Source organism: Oncorhynchus keta, chromosome 28 (genome assembly GCF_023373465.1).
Source record: "Oncorhynchus keta strain PuntledgeMale-10-30-2019 chromosome 28, Oket_V2, whole genome shotgun sequence".
Taxonomy (NCBI): Eukaryota; Metazoa; Chordata; class Actinopteri; order Salmoniformes; family Salmonidae; genus Oncorhynchus; species Oncorhynchus keta.
Genome location: NC_068448.1, coordinates 56,165,545 through 56,182,802, shown reverse-complemented (window position 1 = coordinate 56,182,802; position 17,258 = coordinate 56,165,545). Strand labels below are relative to the sequence as shown.

Sequence of the window (17,258 nt, the reverse complement as noted above, 5' to 3'; positions counted from 1 at the left end):
AGCTTCACTTACTGGTCAAGACCAGTCAGGTCCACTGGGAAGCACTGGGCCATCATCTGATAATGGGAGGATTCAGATGCCCTCTGCATTATAGATGAGCTACAGTACAGCAAGTGTGCGTCCCAAACAGCACCCTATTCTACATACAGTGCACTATAAAGGGAATAGGATGCCATTTTGAATGCAGCCCCACCACATCAGGGTAGAATGGGAGACCTAGCTACTCTGCTCCTATCATGTGGCTTCATGTCATACATGAAGAAATAGAGGACAGGATACCTGCTGAAGAAGCCCTGTTCCTTCCACCATGTTGCTGTGTATTACAGATACTGAACAGAATACATTTGAGCTTACATTGAAGAGGGGAGCTAATGGAAAAGGGCCCTTTACGTAACAGGACATGAACTGCCCCTTTCTGCATACCAATGACTGTCCAGACATGTCCAGATGGGATTCAGCACAAGATCGTTGATGTGAGTTGACATTTTGAAGGAGGTGGCTTGGCTAACAGAAGAACCGCGGCCCTGTAGACAAGAGGAGAGCAGGCTTGATCAATATGGCTTCAGAGAGAGATCAATCAGCCTGAATCTGCCTGGCACAGTAAACTATGGTTTTATTAGCATTGAGCTGACCGTCCATCCGCTGCGGATGGGGATGGGGACACAGTCTTACGACACTAATGCATTTAGATGTGTTCCCCAAAGAAAAGAGGGGGGGGGATATAGAGAGATGGAGGTAGAGAAAGAATAGGAAAGAAAAGAGAGAGTTAGATTTGCGTCTGACCTCTCCCTTAACGCTGTAATGTAATGTTATGGGGAAGGATTGAGGCCCCATTAGATGATGACATGGGGATCATGACAACCACTTAGCGTGATGTCATAGTAGATCAGAATGATTCATGTTGGAGGATAACAGGAAGAGAAGGGAGGGAGTGTTGCATGATGGGAGATGACTCTTTATTATGAACTGGGTAAATGTGGGAAAGTAGATAGTGGAACTACAGAAACACAACTCTGCACCTCCTGCAGGGCCATTCAACTGCAGCTGGTACCAGCAGACTAACTCATTTAGGACCAGCGACGGAAACTCAATTGGTCCAATTCAGAGAATAATTTATTGAATCAGGTGGTTTAGTGGTGTAGCTGAGTGCAATGGTGGACTGTTTGGGTAACGTGTTATATTAGCTCTCAGTTCAGCTCATTTCAGTTCAACTCTGTTCCGTATGAACTCAAAAGGGGTTATTCTATTAATTCTTTACCATGATCACTTTGAACACACACACACACACACACACATTTGTATTTTATTTTTAAGACATGTATACAACTTTTCATACCACCTGAACAATGTTTATTTCCCTTAAACTCGCTCTCTGACAACTTGTACCCAGCTATAGTCACATACAGTACAATGTTTACAATCAATACAGACAGGGGGGATGGCAATCTCCTGGAAACACGGGCAGTGCTATTGAATGCAGCAGAGGTAGAAATGGAGAGAGGGAACACCTGGGAGGATAAGGCTTGAGGCAGATGAAGGGATGAGGGGAAGCTAATGAGACGGACGTAGCCACTGGAGACTTAGGTTGGTAGGTGTGTTGGTTGGTTGGTCCAAAGGTGGGCAGGATGCTGCAGTTTAAAGACTGTAATTACGAACAGCATCAATGGGTAAAGTTGACTGGATGATGGCCACATGAACAGGCTAAGGGCTAACCGTAAAACCATACATGAACAGGCTAAGGGCTAACCGTAAAACCATACATGAACAGGCTAAGGGCTAACCGTAAAACCATACATGAACAGGCTAAGGGCTAACCGTAAAACCATACATGAACAGGCTAAGGGCTAACCGTAAAACCATACATGAACAGGCTAAGGGCTAACCGTAAAACCATACATGAACAGGCTAAGGGCTAACCGTAAAACCATACATGAACAGGCTAAGGGCTAACCGTAAAACCATACATGAACAGGCTAAGGGCTAACCGTAAAACCATACATGTACAGGCTAAGGGCTAACCGTAAAACCATACATGAACAGGCTAAGGGCTAACCGTAAAACCATACATGAACAGGCTAAGGGCTAACCGTAAAACCATACATGAACAGGCTAAGGGCTAACCGTAAAACCATACATGAACAGGCTAAGGGCTAACCGTAAAACCATACATGAACAGGCTAAGGGCTAACCGTAAAACCATACATGTACAGGCTAAGGGCTAACCGTAAAACCATACATGAACAGGCTAAGGGCTAACCGTAAAACCATACATGAACAGGCTAAGGGCTAACCGTAAAACCATACATGAACAGGCTAAGGGCTAACCGTAAAACCATACATGAACAGGCTAAGGGCTAACCGTAAAACCATACATGTACAGGCAAGGACGTTAGAGTAACACGCTGCCTTGTCAACAAGGGGCAACTTTTCCCTGTCTGTGCATGTGTGTTCTGTCTGTCATCCGGTGGGAATTTGGTGAACTCCCGACGAAGCTCTCTGTGGGCGAATCAGTAGCCTTCCTTCACAGCCGGATAATCCAGTCTGGAAATGAGTAGATTAAGAGAGATTAAGAGATGGTGAGAGCTGCTGGTAATACCACTAAAAAGCACACTGGTTTACTCATTCACACAAACTCCCCCTCACACATACACATACAAACACACTTGTGCACAGACTCCTTTATGCAGGCACGTATACACACACACACCCACACACACACGCAGACAGACAGACAGACACACTCGCATCCACCTCCCCCCAGACTAGCTACTGTACATATGAAGCCTGTTTAATCAATTCTCAGTCTCTCAGTCCTCTATGACGCCTGTCCGTACGTTATTCATTAGCTCTGAGAAGTCGGCCCTTTTCTCAGCCTGTGACTGTGTTTTTATAAGCCTACCAGACCGCACTCTCACCAGATTGAAAAACAAGAGAGTGAAACCAATACAATACGTCCTCTGTTGTACCAGTGAAACCTCCTCAAGTCCAATTCATCCTGGGCCGGGCTTTATTAAAAAGGATTGTAATTGCGTTAACCCTTTCCTTTGCGCGCCGCCGCCAATCATTCCATTTGCTGTGCGCTTATGAAGCCGAGGCTAGATAAAGTCCTCAGCTCCCAACTTCATTAAACTTCATTTATATTAAACAGACCGACCATGATAAGTCTCTTCCCCCGCCTGACCCATGCGTCACTATATAGACCCGGCACGGCTGTGCTACCCCAGCAGACTACAGAGCTGACCCAACGGCACTGGTTTGGTCCTATAGACAGCACAGGGCTTTCTTCCTCTGCAATCCTCTCACATTTGTTTCTCTATTTGTTTTCTTGAAGAATCTCCTCTAATCTGGTTTCTGTTGCTTTTGGCCCGTGGTCAGTTTTGTGTCATGATGCATCCATATTTGCAGGTCTGGGGTCAGTTCAGAGCTTGGTTCCTCTCTCTTTTGTGCTCTCTTGCTTCTCTCTCTCTCTTGCTTCTCTCTCACTCACTCGCCTCACTCTCTCTCGCTTCGCTCTCTCGCTTCACTCTCTCGCTTCTGTCTGTGTATCTCTCTCTCTCTCTCTCTTTCTCGCTCTCTCTCTCTGCTTGGAATGAATCTGTAACAGATCTGTTGGAGGGCCAACTCGTACTGTATTCCCTGGACATAAAGAATCAACTCTGTGTGTGTTTGCGCATGCGTGTGTGTGTGTGTGTGTTGGTGAAACAGGGCCCGGCTGTTGTCTTTGGAACAGGCTCTGTTCTCTAACCAGTCGCACGTGGTTCCCTCACAGGTGACTGCCAAACAATGCTACAGTATTTTCTCCCTCTCTTTTTTCTCCTTCTCTCCTTCTCTCATATGTTTGTGGGAAATGTTATTTTACTCCCTGGGGCCATAATGCATCACAGCACATTCCCACCATAGCCTGTACAGTTTTACACTGTTTGTGTTCTGAATGACACCCTATTCCCTACATAGTGCACCACTTTTGACCAGAGCCCTATGGGTCCTGATCAACAGTAACACACTATATATGGAAAAGGGAACCATTTGGGACACAGCCTGTTGACAAGGACAGAATGGTTGTAGGGGAGAGTGGGGTAAGTTGAGCCAAAGGCATAAGTTGAGGCTCCCTTTTTTTTAGGGAACCATACACAAAAAGTCTAATTTGACCACATATTTGTGAAGAGGTCATCATTCCATGGAGTCTGTGAAGGAAGAAACCACATGGAAAAAGTGGTAAGCAAGTTAGGTCCAAAAAACAGATTTTCACCAAGTCAAATTAATCTATTACGTTAGAGGTTTCATGATGCTAAGTAGATCGTTTTAAGATTGTTCTATACATGAGTTTATACTCATTTTACCCTATACCCAGCCAAGAGACCACTTGTTTAGACAAGCTATGTTTTCAAAACTGTAATGTTTACACGAATTAGGATTATTTCCAGGGATGCACAACACTCTGAAATATATACAGATATCTTTGTTAGAAAGAATACTGTATTTCCATTGACGGAGTGATGCTGAATATATGGCGTTTCTCAACTTACCCCACTCCCCCCTAACATTGATGACTGGAAACACAAGACTCATGAAGTCAAGTTTTTCTCATTAGGTCCAAGCTAAAACCCTACAATGTCATTTCTTAACTGTCACTCAGTAATAGGGTTGTGTTAAAAGTGACACGTGTATCGAGTGGCCGGTTCGCCCAATAATCAATGTCGCAACGCAATACATTGACCACCGAGCAAAAGTCTTTTGCCATTAAATGAGGCCCACTGGATGAGACAGCTGTGTTTACAGCTATGGGCAATCTATGCCTCTTCATCTGACTGGGAGCACTGCCTTTGTCTGTTGACTGGAAGATAAAACCGCCTTTGGTACTGGTTCCTACATGCAAACCCGTGAAAGATTGTATTGTATGTTTGAAGTGGCCGTGGACAGACTGAACCTTGTTTGAGACTTGAGACTTGGTTTTGCATCAAGGGTTTGACGTTCTTCTCTCTTTCCCCTCCACTGAGTGACCTCTCTTCTCTCTCTGTCCCTCTTTAGGAGGTTCCGGGAAGCTCGCGGGTGGAGGAGCAACCTCTGACAGACCCTCTGGACGACCATGAGCGCCACATCTCCCACTCCATGTTCGGGACCAGAGAGTGCATGGATGACCAGCCCTCCATGCCGCCACGCAATGTGATGATGGGACCCCGCATGATGGGTGAGTCACCTGAACTCCTGGTGGTGTTCGCAGAAATGCGTTGGTATAAACTACATGGTATAATGTTTGTCTTTGAAGCAAACTGCCGTTGGCCGAATGTCTTCTATGATAATATTCTAATTATTGCACCTTGATTGAAAGTGAGGTCGCGAGAGAGACGGCATTTATTTTTCTCTGAGTTAGCTGACCTCACACCTCTTCCATCTTCCTCATCCCTCCCGTCCTCACCCCTCCATCACCCCCTGATTATAATCAGGGGGGTTAATGTCATTTTTGGTTCATCACCCCTTCACTCTCAACCTGCACGATTGCACTCAGGTCAATTCCCACTCCGTTCCAGGTCCAGTTAAGCTCCAGTTCTGCTAGTCAATTCAGTCCTTAACCAGTCACCTCCTGTCATCTCTGTATCGATCTCACTGCCATGGAGCCACATTTTGACACAGCTGGAGGAGCCTGACACCCCCACCTGACCCCACCTCTTCACACTCCACACTACACCCCCACTACCCACCATTACCCCCTCTCTCTTCCTTCTCTCCCATTTCCTGTCCTCCCCTCTGAGTTAGACCTAGCTACTCCAGCCTCTCCTCTCTTCCGCTCTCTTCCTCTGCTCTCTCTTCCTCTCCTCTCTCTCCGCTCTCTTTCTCTAATCTCTCCCCTCTCTTCCTTACTTCTCACCCTCTCTTCCTCTACCTCTCCTCACTCCCCCTCTCTACCTCTCCTCTTTTGCCCTCTATTTCTCTCCTCTCTCCCTCTATTCCTCTCCTCTCTTCCTTTTTCTTCCTCTCCTCTCTTCCCCTTTCTCAATATCCCCTAGCTTTCATCCCTTCTTCTTCTCTGAGTAGACCTAGCTTTTCCAGCTCCCTCATCTCCATATTGTCAATAGTAGCAGTGCTTTCTCATCTCCAAATTGTCTATAGTAGCAGTGCTCTCTCATCTCCATGTTGTCTACAGTAGCAGTGCTCTCTCATCTCCATGTTGTCTACAGTAGCAGTGCTCTCATCTCCATGTTGTCTACAGTAGCAGTGCTCTCTCATCTCCATGTTGTCTACAGTAGCAGTGCTCTCTCATCTCCATGTTGTCTACAGTAGCAGTGCTCTCTCATCTCCATGTTGTCTACAGTAGCAGTGCTCTCTCATCTCCATGTTGTCTACAGTAGCAGTGCTTTCTCATCTCCATGTTGTCTACAATAGCAGTGCTCTCTCATCTCCATGTTGTCTACAGTAGCAGTGCTCTCTCATCTCCATGTTGTATACAGTAGCAGTGCTCTCTCATCTCCATGTTGTTTACAGTAGCAGTGCTCTCTCATCTCCATATTGTCTACAGTAGCAGTGCTCTCATCTCCATATTGTCTACAGTAGCAGTGCTCTCATCTCCATATTGTCTACAGTAGCAGTGCTCTCATTTCCATGTTGTCTACAGTAGCATTGCTCTCTCATCTCCATGTTGTCTACAGTAGCAGTGCTCTCTCATCTCCATGTTATCTAGTAGTAGCAGTGCCACTCTGCCAATGAACTCCTTCTCGCTGGAGATCAGAGAAGGTGTCAAAGCCATCTGATGGCTAATTAAACCTCTAGCTCAATAGGCCCTGCTCCTCTCTTCCCCTCTGCTCTTATGTCTCTCATTCCTCCCTCTTTTCCTCTCTCCCACTCATTTCTCCCCTCCTCCTACGCTGACTTTGGTTGCCACAGATGCCTTATTATGAGACAGGCACTGACACAGCCTTTCAGAATGCCACTGTGATCACAAACAGTTTCTAGAACTAAACAATGGTTGTGGAATTCTAAAAACTTCTACCGTGCCAAAAAGCAGCTTTCCCTCCTGTGAGTGTGAGTGAGAGTGTGGCAAATGAGGGAAGTTGAAAAGTTAGTGGAAGTTAGAGGGGGTGATTTGGGGCCGATGTTATTGGCATGCTGGCTTGACAAACCTTCAGATCTCCATCTCGACTAATTTCTCAGGGAGAGAGTGCCAGATACTTCTCTCTCTTCTTTCTCTGTTTGTTTCCAGACAGTTTTTCTATTGTAGTGTTCATGCATCGACCGGCGTGTTTTGTCGGTGAATTACGGCTACAGTCATTGTAGAAAAACACCTTCAGAATAAAAAAGCTTAATGATGCAGATGATTGTTAGGCACCTCTTGCTGCCCGTCTGAAAGACAGACCTCTTGCTAATGTGACTGGTGTTTACTTCTTCGACTTGGATTGAAACTGAAATCAATAACGACGAGTGTATGAAACTCTGTGTGTCAGACAGCAGGGTAATGTTCAATAGGCACCAAAAGGAAGAAAATGGACTAAAACAAGGAGGGACTACCTGGACTTGTCCAATCAGGAACGCAAATGTTCCTTTTCCGTACACAACGTTTTACGCTGTGTGTCCTAATGAACACGACCCAGGTATTCCTCACACTGACCGCTGAGGACCTTTTAAACACGTTCTCACACAGATATAGAGGTGACCGTGTATTGTAGAATAGTTATCTCAGTCCCATGTTATGTTAGCATGGGAGGAGACCTATTGCCTGGTCTGTCTCGTATGACAGTCATGAAAGAGGACAGATGCTGAGAACCTACACAGCAAGGTCACCTCCTCAGTATGAATATAGCTACTGGTGTGTGATTAACAGCATGATGACTGGTCTCTAGAGCCTGGAATGAAAGCATGGCTTCACTATTAAGGCCGTAAACAGACATACAGTACCAGTCAAAAGTTTGGACACACCTACTCATTCAAGGGTTTTTCTTTAGCTTTACTATTTTCCACAGTGTAGAATAATAGTGAAGACATCAGAACGATGACATAACACATATGGAATCATGTAGTAACCAAGTATATTTGAGATTCTTCAAAGTAGCCACAAACTATATATACTGAACAAAAAAATATAAACGTAACATGCAACAATTTCAAAAAGTTGACTGAGTGGCAGTTCATATATGGAAATCAGTCACTTGAAATAAATAAATGAGGCCTTAGTCTATGGATTTTACACACGACTGAGAATACAGGTATGCATCTGTTGGTCACAGACACTTAAAAAAAATCTGAATCAGAATACCGGTCAGCATCTGGTTTGACCACCATTTGCCTCATGCAGCGCAACACATCTTCACATAGAGTTGAACAGGCTGTTGATTGTGGTCTGTGGAATGTTGTCCCACTCATTTCAATGGCTGTGTGAAATTGCTGGATATTGCAGGTCATGGAAGAACTGGGACATTTTCAGCTTTCAGGAATTGTGCACAGATCCTTGCGACATGGGGCCGTGCATTATCATGCTGAAACACGAGGTGATGGCGGCAGATTAACGCCACGACAATGGGCCTCAGGATCTCGTTGCGGTATCTCTGTGCATTCAAATTGCCATCAATAAAATGCAATTGCATTGTCTGTACGGGCACCTTGTTCACAACGTTGACATCAGCAAACTGTTCACTCACATGACGCCATACACACTGTCTGCCATCTGCCTGGTACAGTTAATACAAGGATTCATCCATGAAGAGCACAATTCTCCAGCGTGCAAGTGGCCGTCAAAGGTGAGCATTTGCCCACTGTAGTCGGTTACAACTCAGAACTGCAGTCAGGACCAGACCCTGGTGAGGACGACGAGCACGCAGTCATTTTTCCTAAAATTGTTTTAAAGACAGATTATTTGACGTATAATTCACTGTATCACAATTCTAGCAGGTCAGAAGTTTACATACACTAAGTTGACTGTGCCTTTTAAAAAGCTTGGACAATTCCAGAAAATAATGTCATGGCTTTAGAAGCTTCTGAAAGGCTAATTGACATCATTTGAGTCAATAGGAGGTGTACCTGTGGATGTATTTCAAGGCCTACCTTCAAACTCAGTGCCTCTTTGCTTGACCTCGGGTGAGACCTCAGAAAAAAATTGGATACCTCCACAAGTCTGGTTCATTCTTGGGAGCAATTTCCAAACGCCTGAAGGTACTACGTTCATCTGTACAAACAATAGTACGCAATTATATGATGCAGCCATCATACCGCTCAGGAAGGAGACGCGTTCTGTCTCCTAGAGATGAACGTACTTTGCTGTGAAAAGTGAAAATTAATCCCAGAACAACAGCAAAGGCTTTTGTGAATATGCTGGAGGAAACGGATACAAAAGTATCTATATCCACAGTAAAACATGTCCTATATCAACATAACCTGAAAGACCGCTCAGCAAGGAAGAAGCCACTGCTCCACTGCTCCAAAACTGCACATGGGGACAAAGATCGTATTTTTTTGAGAAATGCCATCTGGTCTGATGAAACAAAAATAGAACTGTTTGGCCATAATGACCATCGTTATGTTTGGAGGAAAAAGGGGGATTCTTGCAAGCCGAAGAACAACATCCCAAACATGAAGCACGGGGGTGGCAGCATCATGTTATGGGGGTGCTTTGCTGCAGGAGGGACTGGTGCACTTCACAAAATAGATGGCATCATGAGAAGGAAAAGTATATGGATATATTGAAGCAACATCTCATCTCAGTCAGGAAGTTAAGGCTTGGTCGCAAATGGGTCTTCCAAATGGACTGTGACCCCAAGCATACTTCCAAAGTTATGGCTTAAGGACAACAAAGTCAAGGTATTGGAGTGGCCATCACAAAGCCCTGACCTCAATCCTAAATACATTTTGTGGGCAGAACTGATTAAAGAGTGTGCGAGCGAGGAGGTCTACAAACCTGACTCAGTTACACCAGCTCTGTCAGGAGGAATGGGCCAAAATTCACCCAACTTATTGTGGGAAGCTTGTGGAAGGCTACCCGAAACGTTTGACCCAAGTTAAACTATTTAAAGGCAATGCTACCAAATACTAACTGAGTGTATGTAAACTTCTGACCCACTGGGAATGTGATGAATGAAACAAAAGCTGAAATAAATCATTCTCTCTACTATTATTCTGACATTTCACATTCTTAAAATAAAGTGGTGATCCGAACTGACCTAAAACAGGGGATATTTACGAGGATTAAATGTCAGGAATTGTGAAAAACTGAGTTTAAATATATTTGGCTAATATAAACTTCCGACTTCAACTGTACATACGTAAACTTCCTTTAATAGTGGAATAAACGCATGTATTGACACACGTACGGACGGGTGAGGTCCAGAAATGGAAACAACCATTTTCATTAAACAAATCAAATGATTTGTGACAAACCTCTCCTATTCCAGTCTCAAAAGTACCTCAGAGGAGAGCCCTGTAACTGAATCAGCCCTCCAAGTTAGTGCGTACTCAGGCAATGACTGCACTACTGTTTCTCTCTGTGTATGTTATTCTCCCTACTACAGATGAACCACACTGAGTTAAATGGGAATGCAATTGTTCTTCTTCGATATCAAGAACTGACTTTGATTGTAATTTATTACAAACGACAGCAAATCAATAGAGCAAATGAATGCAAACATGTCATGTATTTCTGCCAGCCATGACAGTTAACTGCTCCACCTGTATTTAAACTGAGCTTTCTCCCCACACAGAAACTTCATGTCAAATCAAATCAAATTGTGTTTGTCACATGCACCGAACACAACAGGTTTTGACCTTACCGTGAAATGCTAACTTACAAGCCCTTAACCAACAATGTAGTTTTAAGAGAATAGAGTTTAAGGAAATATTTGCTAAATAAACTAAAGTAAAAAATTCAAAAAGTAACACAATATAATCACAATAATGAGGATATATACAGGGGGTACCGGTACAGTGTCAGTGTGCAGGGGTACGGGTTAGTTGAGGTCATTTATACATGTAGGACGGGGTAAAGTGACTATGCATAGATAATAAACACTAAGTTTATTGTGTCAATGCAAATGGCGACCATTTGATTAATTGTTCAGCAGTCTGATGGCTTGGGGGTGGAAGCTGTTAAGGAGCCTTTTGGACCAGGACTTGGCACTCCTGTACCACTTGCCGTGTGGTAGCAGAGAGAACAGTCTATGACTTGGACAATTTTGACAAGTATTTGACAAAATTGGGCCTTCCTCTGACAGCGCCTAGTATATAAATCCTGGATGGCAGGAAGGTTGACCCCAGTGATGTACTGGGCTGTACGCACTACCCTCTGTATCGCCTTATGCTGAGCAGCTGCTAAATCAGGCAGTGACGCAAACGGTCAGGATGCTCTCGATGGTGCAGCTGTAGAACTTTTTGAGGTTCCTGGAACCCATGCCAAATCTTTTCAGTCTCCTGAGGGGGAAAATGCGTTGTCGTGCCATCTTCATTTACATTTACATTTAAGTCATTTAGCAGACGCTCTTATCCAGAGCGACTTACAAATTGGTGCATACACCTTATGACAACCAGTGGAACAGCCACTTGCATCTAAATCTTGTTGGGGGGGGAGGGGAGAAGGGGGGTGAGAAGGATTACTTACCCTTACTTACCCTATCCTAGGTATTCCTTGAAGAGGTGGGGTTTCAGGTGTCTCCGGAAGGTGGTGATTGACTCCGCTGTCCTGGCGTCGTGAGGGAGTTTGTTCCACCATTGGGGGCCAGAGCAGCGAACAGTTTTGACTGGGCTGAGCGGGAACTGTACTTCCTCAGTGGTAGGGAGGCGAGCAGGCCAGAGGTGGATGAACGCAGTGCCCTTGTTTGGGTGTAGGGCCTGATCAGAGCCTGGAGGTACTGAGGTGCCGTTCCCCTCACAGCTCCGTGGCGAGCACCATGGTCTTGTAGCGGATGCGAGCTTCAACTGGAAGCCAGTGGAGAGAGCGGAGGAGCGGGGTGACGTGAGAGAACTTGGGAAGGTTGAACACCAGACGGGCTGCGGCGTTCTGGATGAGTTGTAGGGGTTTAATGGCACAGGCAGGGAGCCCAGCCAACAGCGAGTTGCAGTAATCAAGACGGGAGATGACGAGTGCCTGGATTAGGACCTGCGCCGCTTCCTGTGTGAGGCAGGGTCGTACTCTGCGGATGTTGTAGAGCATGAACCTACAGGAACGGGACACCGCCTTGATGTTAGTTGAGAACGTCAGGGTGTTGTCCAGGATCACCCCAAGGTTCTTAGCGCTCTGGGAGGAGGACACAATGGAGTTGTCAACCGTGATGGCGAGATCATGGAACGGGCAGTCCTTCCCCGGGAGGAAGAGGAGCTCCGTCTTGCTGAGGTTCAGCTTGAGGTGGTGATCCGTCATCCACACTGATATGTCTGCCAGACATGCAGAGATGCGATTCGCCACCTGGTCATCAGAAGGGGAAAGGAGAAGATTAATTGTGTGTCGTCTGCATAGCAATGATAGGAGAGACCATGTGAGGTTATGACAGAGCCAAGTGACTTGGTGTATAGCGAGAATAAGAGAGGGCCTAGAACAGAGCCCTGGGGGACACCAGTGGTGAGAGCGCGTGGTGAGGAGACAGATTCTCGCCACGCCACCTGGTAGGAGCGACCTGTCAGGTAGGACGCAATCCAAGCGTGGGCCGCGCCGGAGATGCCCAACTCGGAGAGGGTGGAGAGGAGGATCTGATGGTTCACAGTATCGAAGGCAGCCGATAGGTCTAGAAGGATGAGAGCAGAGGAGAGAGAGTTAGCTTTAGCAGTGCGGAGCGCCTCCGTGATACAGAGAAGAGCAGTCTCAGTTGAATGACTAGTCTTGAAACCTGACTGATTTGGATCAAGAAGGTCATTCTGAGAGAGATAGCGGTAGAGCTGGCCAAGGACGGCACGCTCAAGAGTTTTGGAGAGAAAAGAGAGAAGGGATACTGGTCTGTAGTTGTTGACATCGGAGGGATCGAGTGTAGGTTTTTTCAGAAGGGGTGCAACTCTCGCTCTCTTGAAGACGGGAGGGACGTAGCCAGCGGTCAGGGATGAGTTGATGAGCGAGGTGAGGTAAGGAGAAGGTCTCCGGAAATGGTCTGGAGAAGAGAGGAGGGGATAGGGTCAAGCGGGCAGGTTGTTGGGCGGCCGGCCGTCACAAGACGCGAGATTTCATCTGGAGAGAGAGGGAGAAAGAGGTCAGAGCATAGGGTAGGGCAGTGTGAGCAGAACCAGCGGTGTCGTTTGACTTAGCAAACGAGGATCGGATGTCATCGACCTTCTTTTCAAAATGGTTGACGAAGTCATCTGCAGAGAGGGAGGAGGGAGGGGGGGAGGATTCAGGAGGGAGGAGAAGGTGGCAAAGAGCTTCCTAGGGTTAGAGGCAGATGCTTGGAATTTAGAATGGTAGAAAGTGGCTTTAGCAGCAGAGACAGAGGAGGAAAATGTAGAGAGGAGGGAGTGAAAGGATGCCAGGTCCGCAGGGAGGCGAGTTTTCCTCCATTTCCGCCGGCTGCCCGGAGCCCTGTTCTGTGAGCTCGCAATGAGTCGTCGAGCCACGGAGCGGGAGGGGAGGACCGAGCCGGCCTGGAGGATAGGGGACATAGGGAGTCAAAGGATGCAGTAAGGGAGGAGAGGAGGGTTGAGGAGGCAGAATCAGGAGATAGGTTGGAGAAAGTTTGAGCAGAGGGAAGAGAAGATAGGATGGAAGAGGAGAGAGTAGCGGGGGAGAGAGAGCGAAGGTTGGGACGGCGCGATACCATCCGAGTAGGGGCAGTGTGGGAAGTGTTGGATGAGAGCGAGAGGGAAAAGGATACAAGGTAGTGGTCGGAGACTTGGAGGGGAGTTGCGATGAGGTTAGTGGAAGAACAGCATCTAGTAAAGATGAGGTCAAGCGTATTGCCTGCCTTGTGAGTAGGGGGGGAAGGTGAGAGGGTGAGGTCAAAAGAGGAGAGGAGTGGAAAGAAGGAGGCAGAGAGGAATGAGTCAAAGGTAGACGTGGGGAGGTTAAAGTCGCCCAGAACTGTGAGAGGTGAGCCGTCCTCAGGAAAGGAGCTTATCAAGGCATCAAGCTCATTGATGAACTCTCCGAGGAACCTGGAGGGCGATAAATGATAAGGATGTTAAGCTTGAAAGGGCTGGTAACTGTGACAGCATGGAATTCAAAGGAGGCAATAGACAGATGGGTAAGGGGAGAAAGAGAGAAAGACCACTTGGGAGAGATGAGGATCCCGGTGCCACCACCCCGCTGACCAGAAGCTCTCGGGGTGTGCGAGAACACGTGGGCGGACGAGGAGAGAGCAGTAGGAGTAGCAGTGTTATCTGTGGTGATCCATGTTTCCGTCAGTGCCAAGAAGTCAAGGGACTGGAGGGAGGCATAGGCTGAGATGAACTCTGCCTTGTTGGCCGCAGATTGGCAGTTCCAGAGGCTACCAGAGACCTGGAACTCCACGTGGGTCGTACGCTGGGACCACCAGGTTAGGGTGGTCGCGGCCACGCGGTGTGGAGCGTTTGTATGGTCTGTGCAGAGAGGAGAGAACAGGGATAGACAGAAACATAGTTGACAGGCTACAGAAAAGGCTACGCTAATGCAAGGAAATTGGAATGACAAGCGGACTACACGTCTCGGATGTTCAGAAAGTTAAGCTTACGTAGCAAGAATCTTATTGACTAAAATGATTAAAATGATACAGTACTGCTAAAGTAGGCTAGCTGGCAGTAGCTGCGTTGTTGACACTACACTAATCAAGTCGTTCCGTTGAGTGTAATAATTTCTACAGTGCTGCTATTCGGGGCTAGCTGGCTAGCTAGCAGTGTTGTTTACGTTACGTTGAGTTAAAAGAACGACAATAGCTGGCTAGCTAACCTAGGAAATCGGTCTAGACTACACAATTATCTTTGAAACAAAGACGGCTATGTAGCTAGCTATGTAGCTAGCTACGATCAAACAAATCAAACCGTTGTACTGTAATGAAATGAAAATGTGATACTACCTGTGAATGCGACCGGGTTGTTGAGTTCTATTCAGTAGACGTTGGCTAGCTGTTAGCTGTTAGCTGTTGGCTAGCTAGCAGAGTCTCCTACGTTAAGGACGACAAATAGCTGGCTAGCGAACCTCAGTGAATTAAGATAATCACTCCAAGGCTACACACACTAAACTACACAATTATCTTGGAAACAAAGACAGCTATGTAGCTAGCTAACACTGAACTAATCAAGTCGTACAGTTGAGTGAATAGCACTACAGTGATGCTAATCTGTGTGCGTTAGCTAGCGTTGCTAGCTCCTGGGCGAATAGCAGTGAAGGCTACGTTAGGGCGACGAAATACGATAATTATGCAATTATCTCTGATACAAGGACGGCTATGTAGCTAGCTAAGAAGAATGGCTAAGATTATGTAGCTAGCTAACAGTAAACTAATCAAGTCGTACAGTTGAGTGAACAGCACTACAGTGATGCTAATCTGTGTGCGTTAGCTAGCGTTAGCTAGCTCATTACGTTCTGGGTATGTTTGGACCATGATAGCATGTTGGTGGGAATTTGAAATTCTCAACCCACTCCACTACAGCCCCATCGATGTGAATGGGGGCATGTTGGCCCTCCTTTTCCTGTAGTCCACGATCATCTCCTTTGTCTTGCTCACATTGAGGGAGGGGTTGTTGTCCTGGCACCACACTACCAGGTCTCTGACCTCCTCCACATCGTTGTCGGTGATTATGTCTACCACTGTTGTGTCATCAGAAAACTTAAAGTTGCTGTTGAAGTCGTGCTTGGCCACGCAGTCATGGGTGAACAGAGAATACAGGAGGAGACTAAGCACACACCTCTGAGGGGCCCCCATGTTGAGGGTCAACATGGCAGATGTGTTGTTGACTACCCTTACCACCTGGGGGCGGCCCGTCAGGAAGTCCAGGTTCCAGTTGCAGAGGGAGGTGTTTAGTCCCAGGGTCGTTACCTTAGTGATGAGCTTTGTGGGCACTATGGTGTTGAACGCTGAGCTGTAGTCAATGAACAGCATTCTCACATAGGTGTTCCCTTTGTCCAGGTGGGAAAGGTTAGTGTGGGATGCGATTGAGATTGCATCATCTGTGGATCTGTTGGGGTGGTATGCGAATCGGAGTGGGTCTAGAGTTTCTGGGATGATGGTGTTGATGTGAGCCATGAACAGCCTTTCAAAGCACTTCATGGCTACCGACAATATATTTGTATTTTTTATTTAACATTTATTTAGGTATTACAGGCTCTGTCAGGGAGAGGTTAAAAATGTTAGTGAAGACACTTGCCAGTTGGTCCGCACATGCTCTGAGTACGTGTCCTGGTATTCCACCTGGCCTTGTGAATGTCAACCTGTTTAAAGGTCTTGCTCAAATTACCAGCAGCATACCACCCTGCATCCCACTGTTGGCTTGCTTTTGAAGCTAAGCAGGGTTGGTCCTGGTTGGTCCCTAGATGGGACACCAGATGCTTCAGGAAGTGGTGTTGGAGGGCCAGTAGGAGGCACTCTTTCTTCTGGTCTAAGAACATTTCTGAATACCCTAGGGCAGTGATTGGGGACATTGCACTGTGTAGGGTGCCGTCTTTTGGATGGGACGTTAAACGGGTGTCCTGACTCTCTGTGGTCACTAAAGATCCCATGGCACTTATCATAGGAGTAAGGGTGTTAACCCCGGTGTCCTGGCTAAATTCCTATTCTTATTCACCTAATCATCCCCAGCATACAATTGGCTCATTCCTCTCCACTGTAACTATTCCCCAGGTCATTTCTGTAAATGAGAATGTGTTCTCAATCAACTTTCCTGGTAAAATAAGGGTAAAATAAAATAAACATTGTCTATAGGGAGTGTTATCACACAGTCGTCCGGAACAGCTGGTGCTCTCATGCATTATTCAGTGTTGCTTGCCTCGAAGCGAGCATAATAGGCATTTAGCCTGTCTGGTAGGCTCACTTCACTGGGCAGCTCGTGGCTGGGTTTCCCTTTGGAGTCCATAATAGTTTGCAAGCCCTGCCACATCCGACGAGTGTCAGAGCCGGTATAGTAGGATTTAATCTTAGTCCTGTATTGATGCTTTGACTGTTTGATGGTTCGTCTGATTGCGTAGTGAGATTTCTAATAAGCGTCCAGATTAGTGTCCCGCTCCTTGTAAGTGGCATCTCTAGCCTTTAGCTCGGTGCGTATCTTACCTGCAATCCGTGGCTTCTGATGGTGATATGTACGTACGGTCACAGATGTATTCGATGCACTTATTGATGATGTCGGTTACTGAGGTGATATACTCCTCAATGCCATTGAATGAATCCCAGAACATA

At 46.4% G+C, this 17,258-nt stretch overlaps 1 protein-coding gene across 5 annotated transcripts in view; it reads left to right on the top strand.

Moving 5' to 3' along the window:
• Positions 1-17,258, top strand: part of LOC118361156 (partitioning defective 3 homolog) — a 592,408-nt gene that overhangs the window by 332,811 nt on the left and 242,339 nt on the right. For all 5 annotated transcript variants that reach the window (XM_052483308.1, XM_052483311.1, XM_052483309.1 and 2 more), the window contains one exon: positions 5,029-5,188. In XM_052483308.1, coding sequence (XP_052339268.1) covers positions 5,029-5,188 — 160 coding nt within the window. The remainder of the gene's footprint in view (positions 1-5,028; positions 5,189-17,258) is intronic.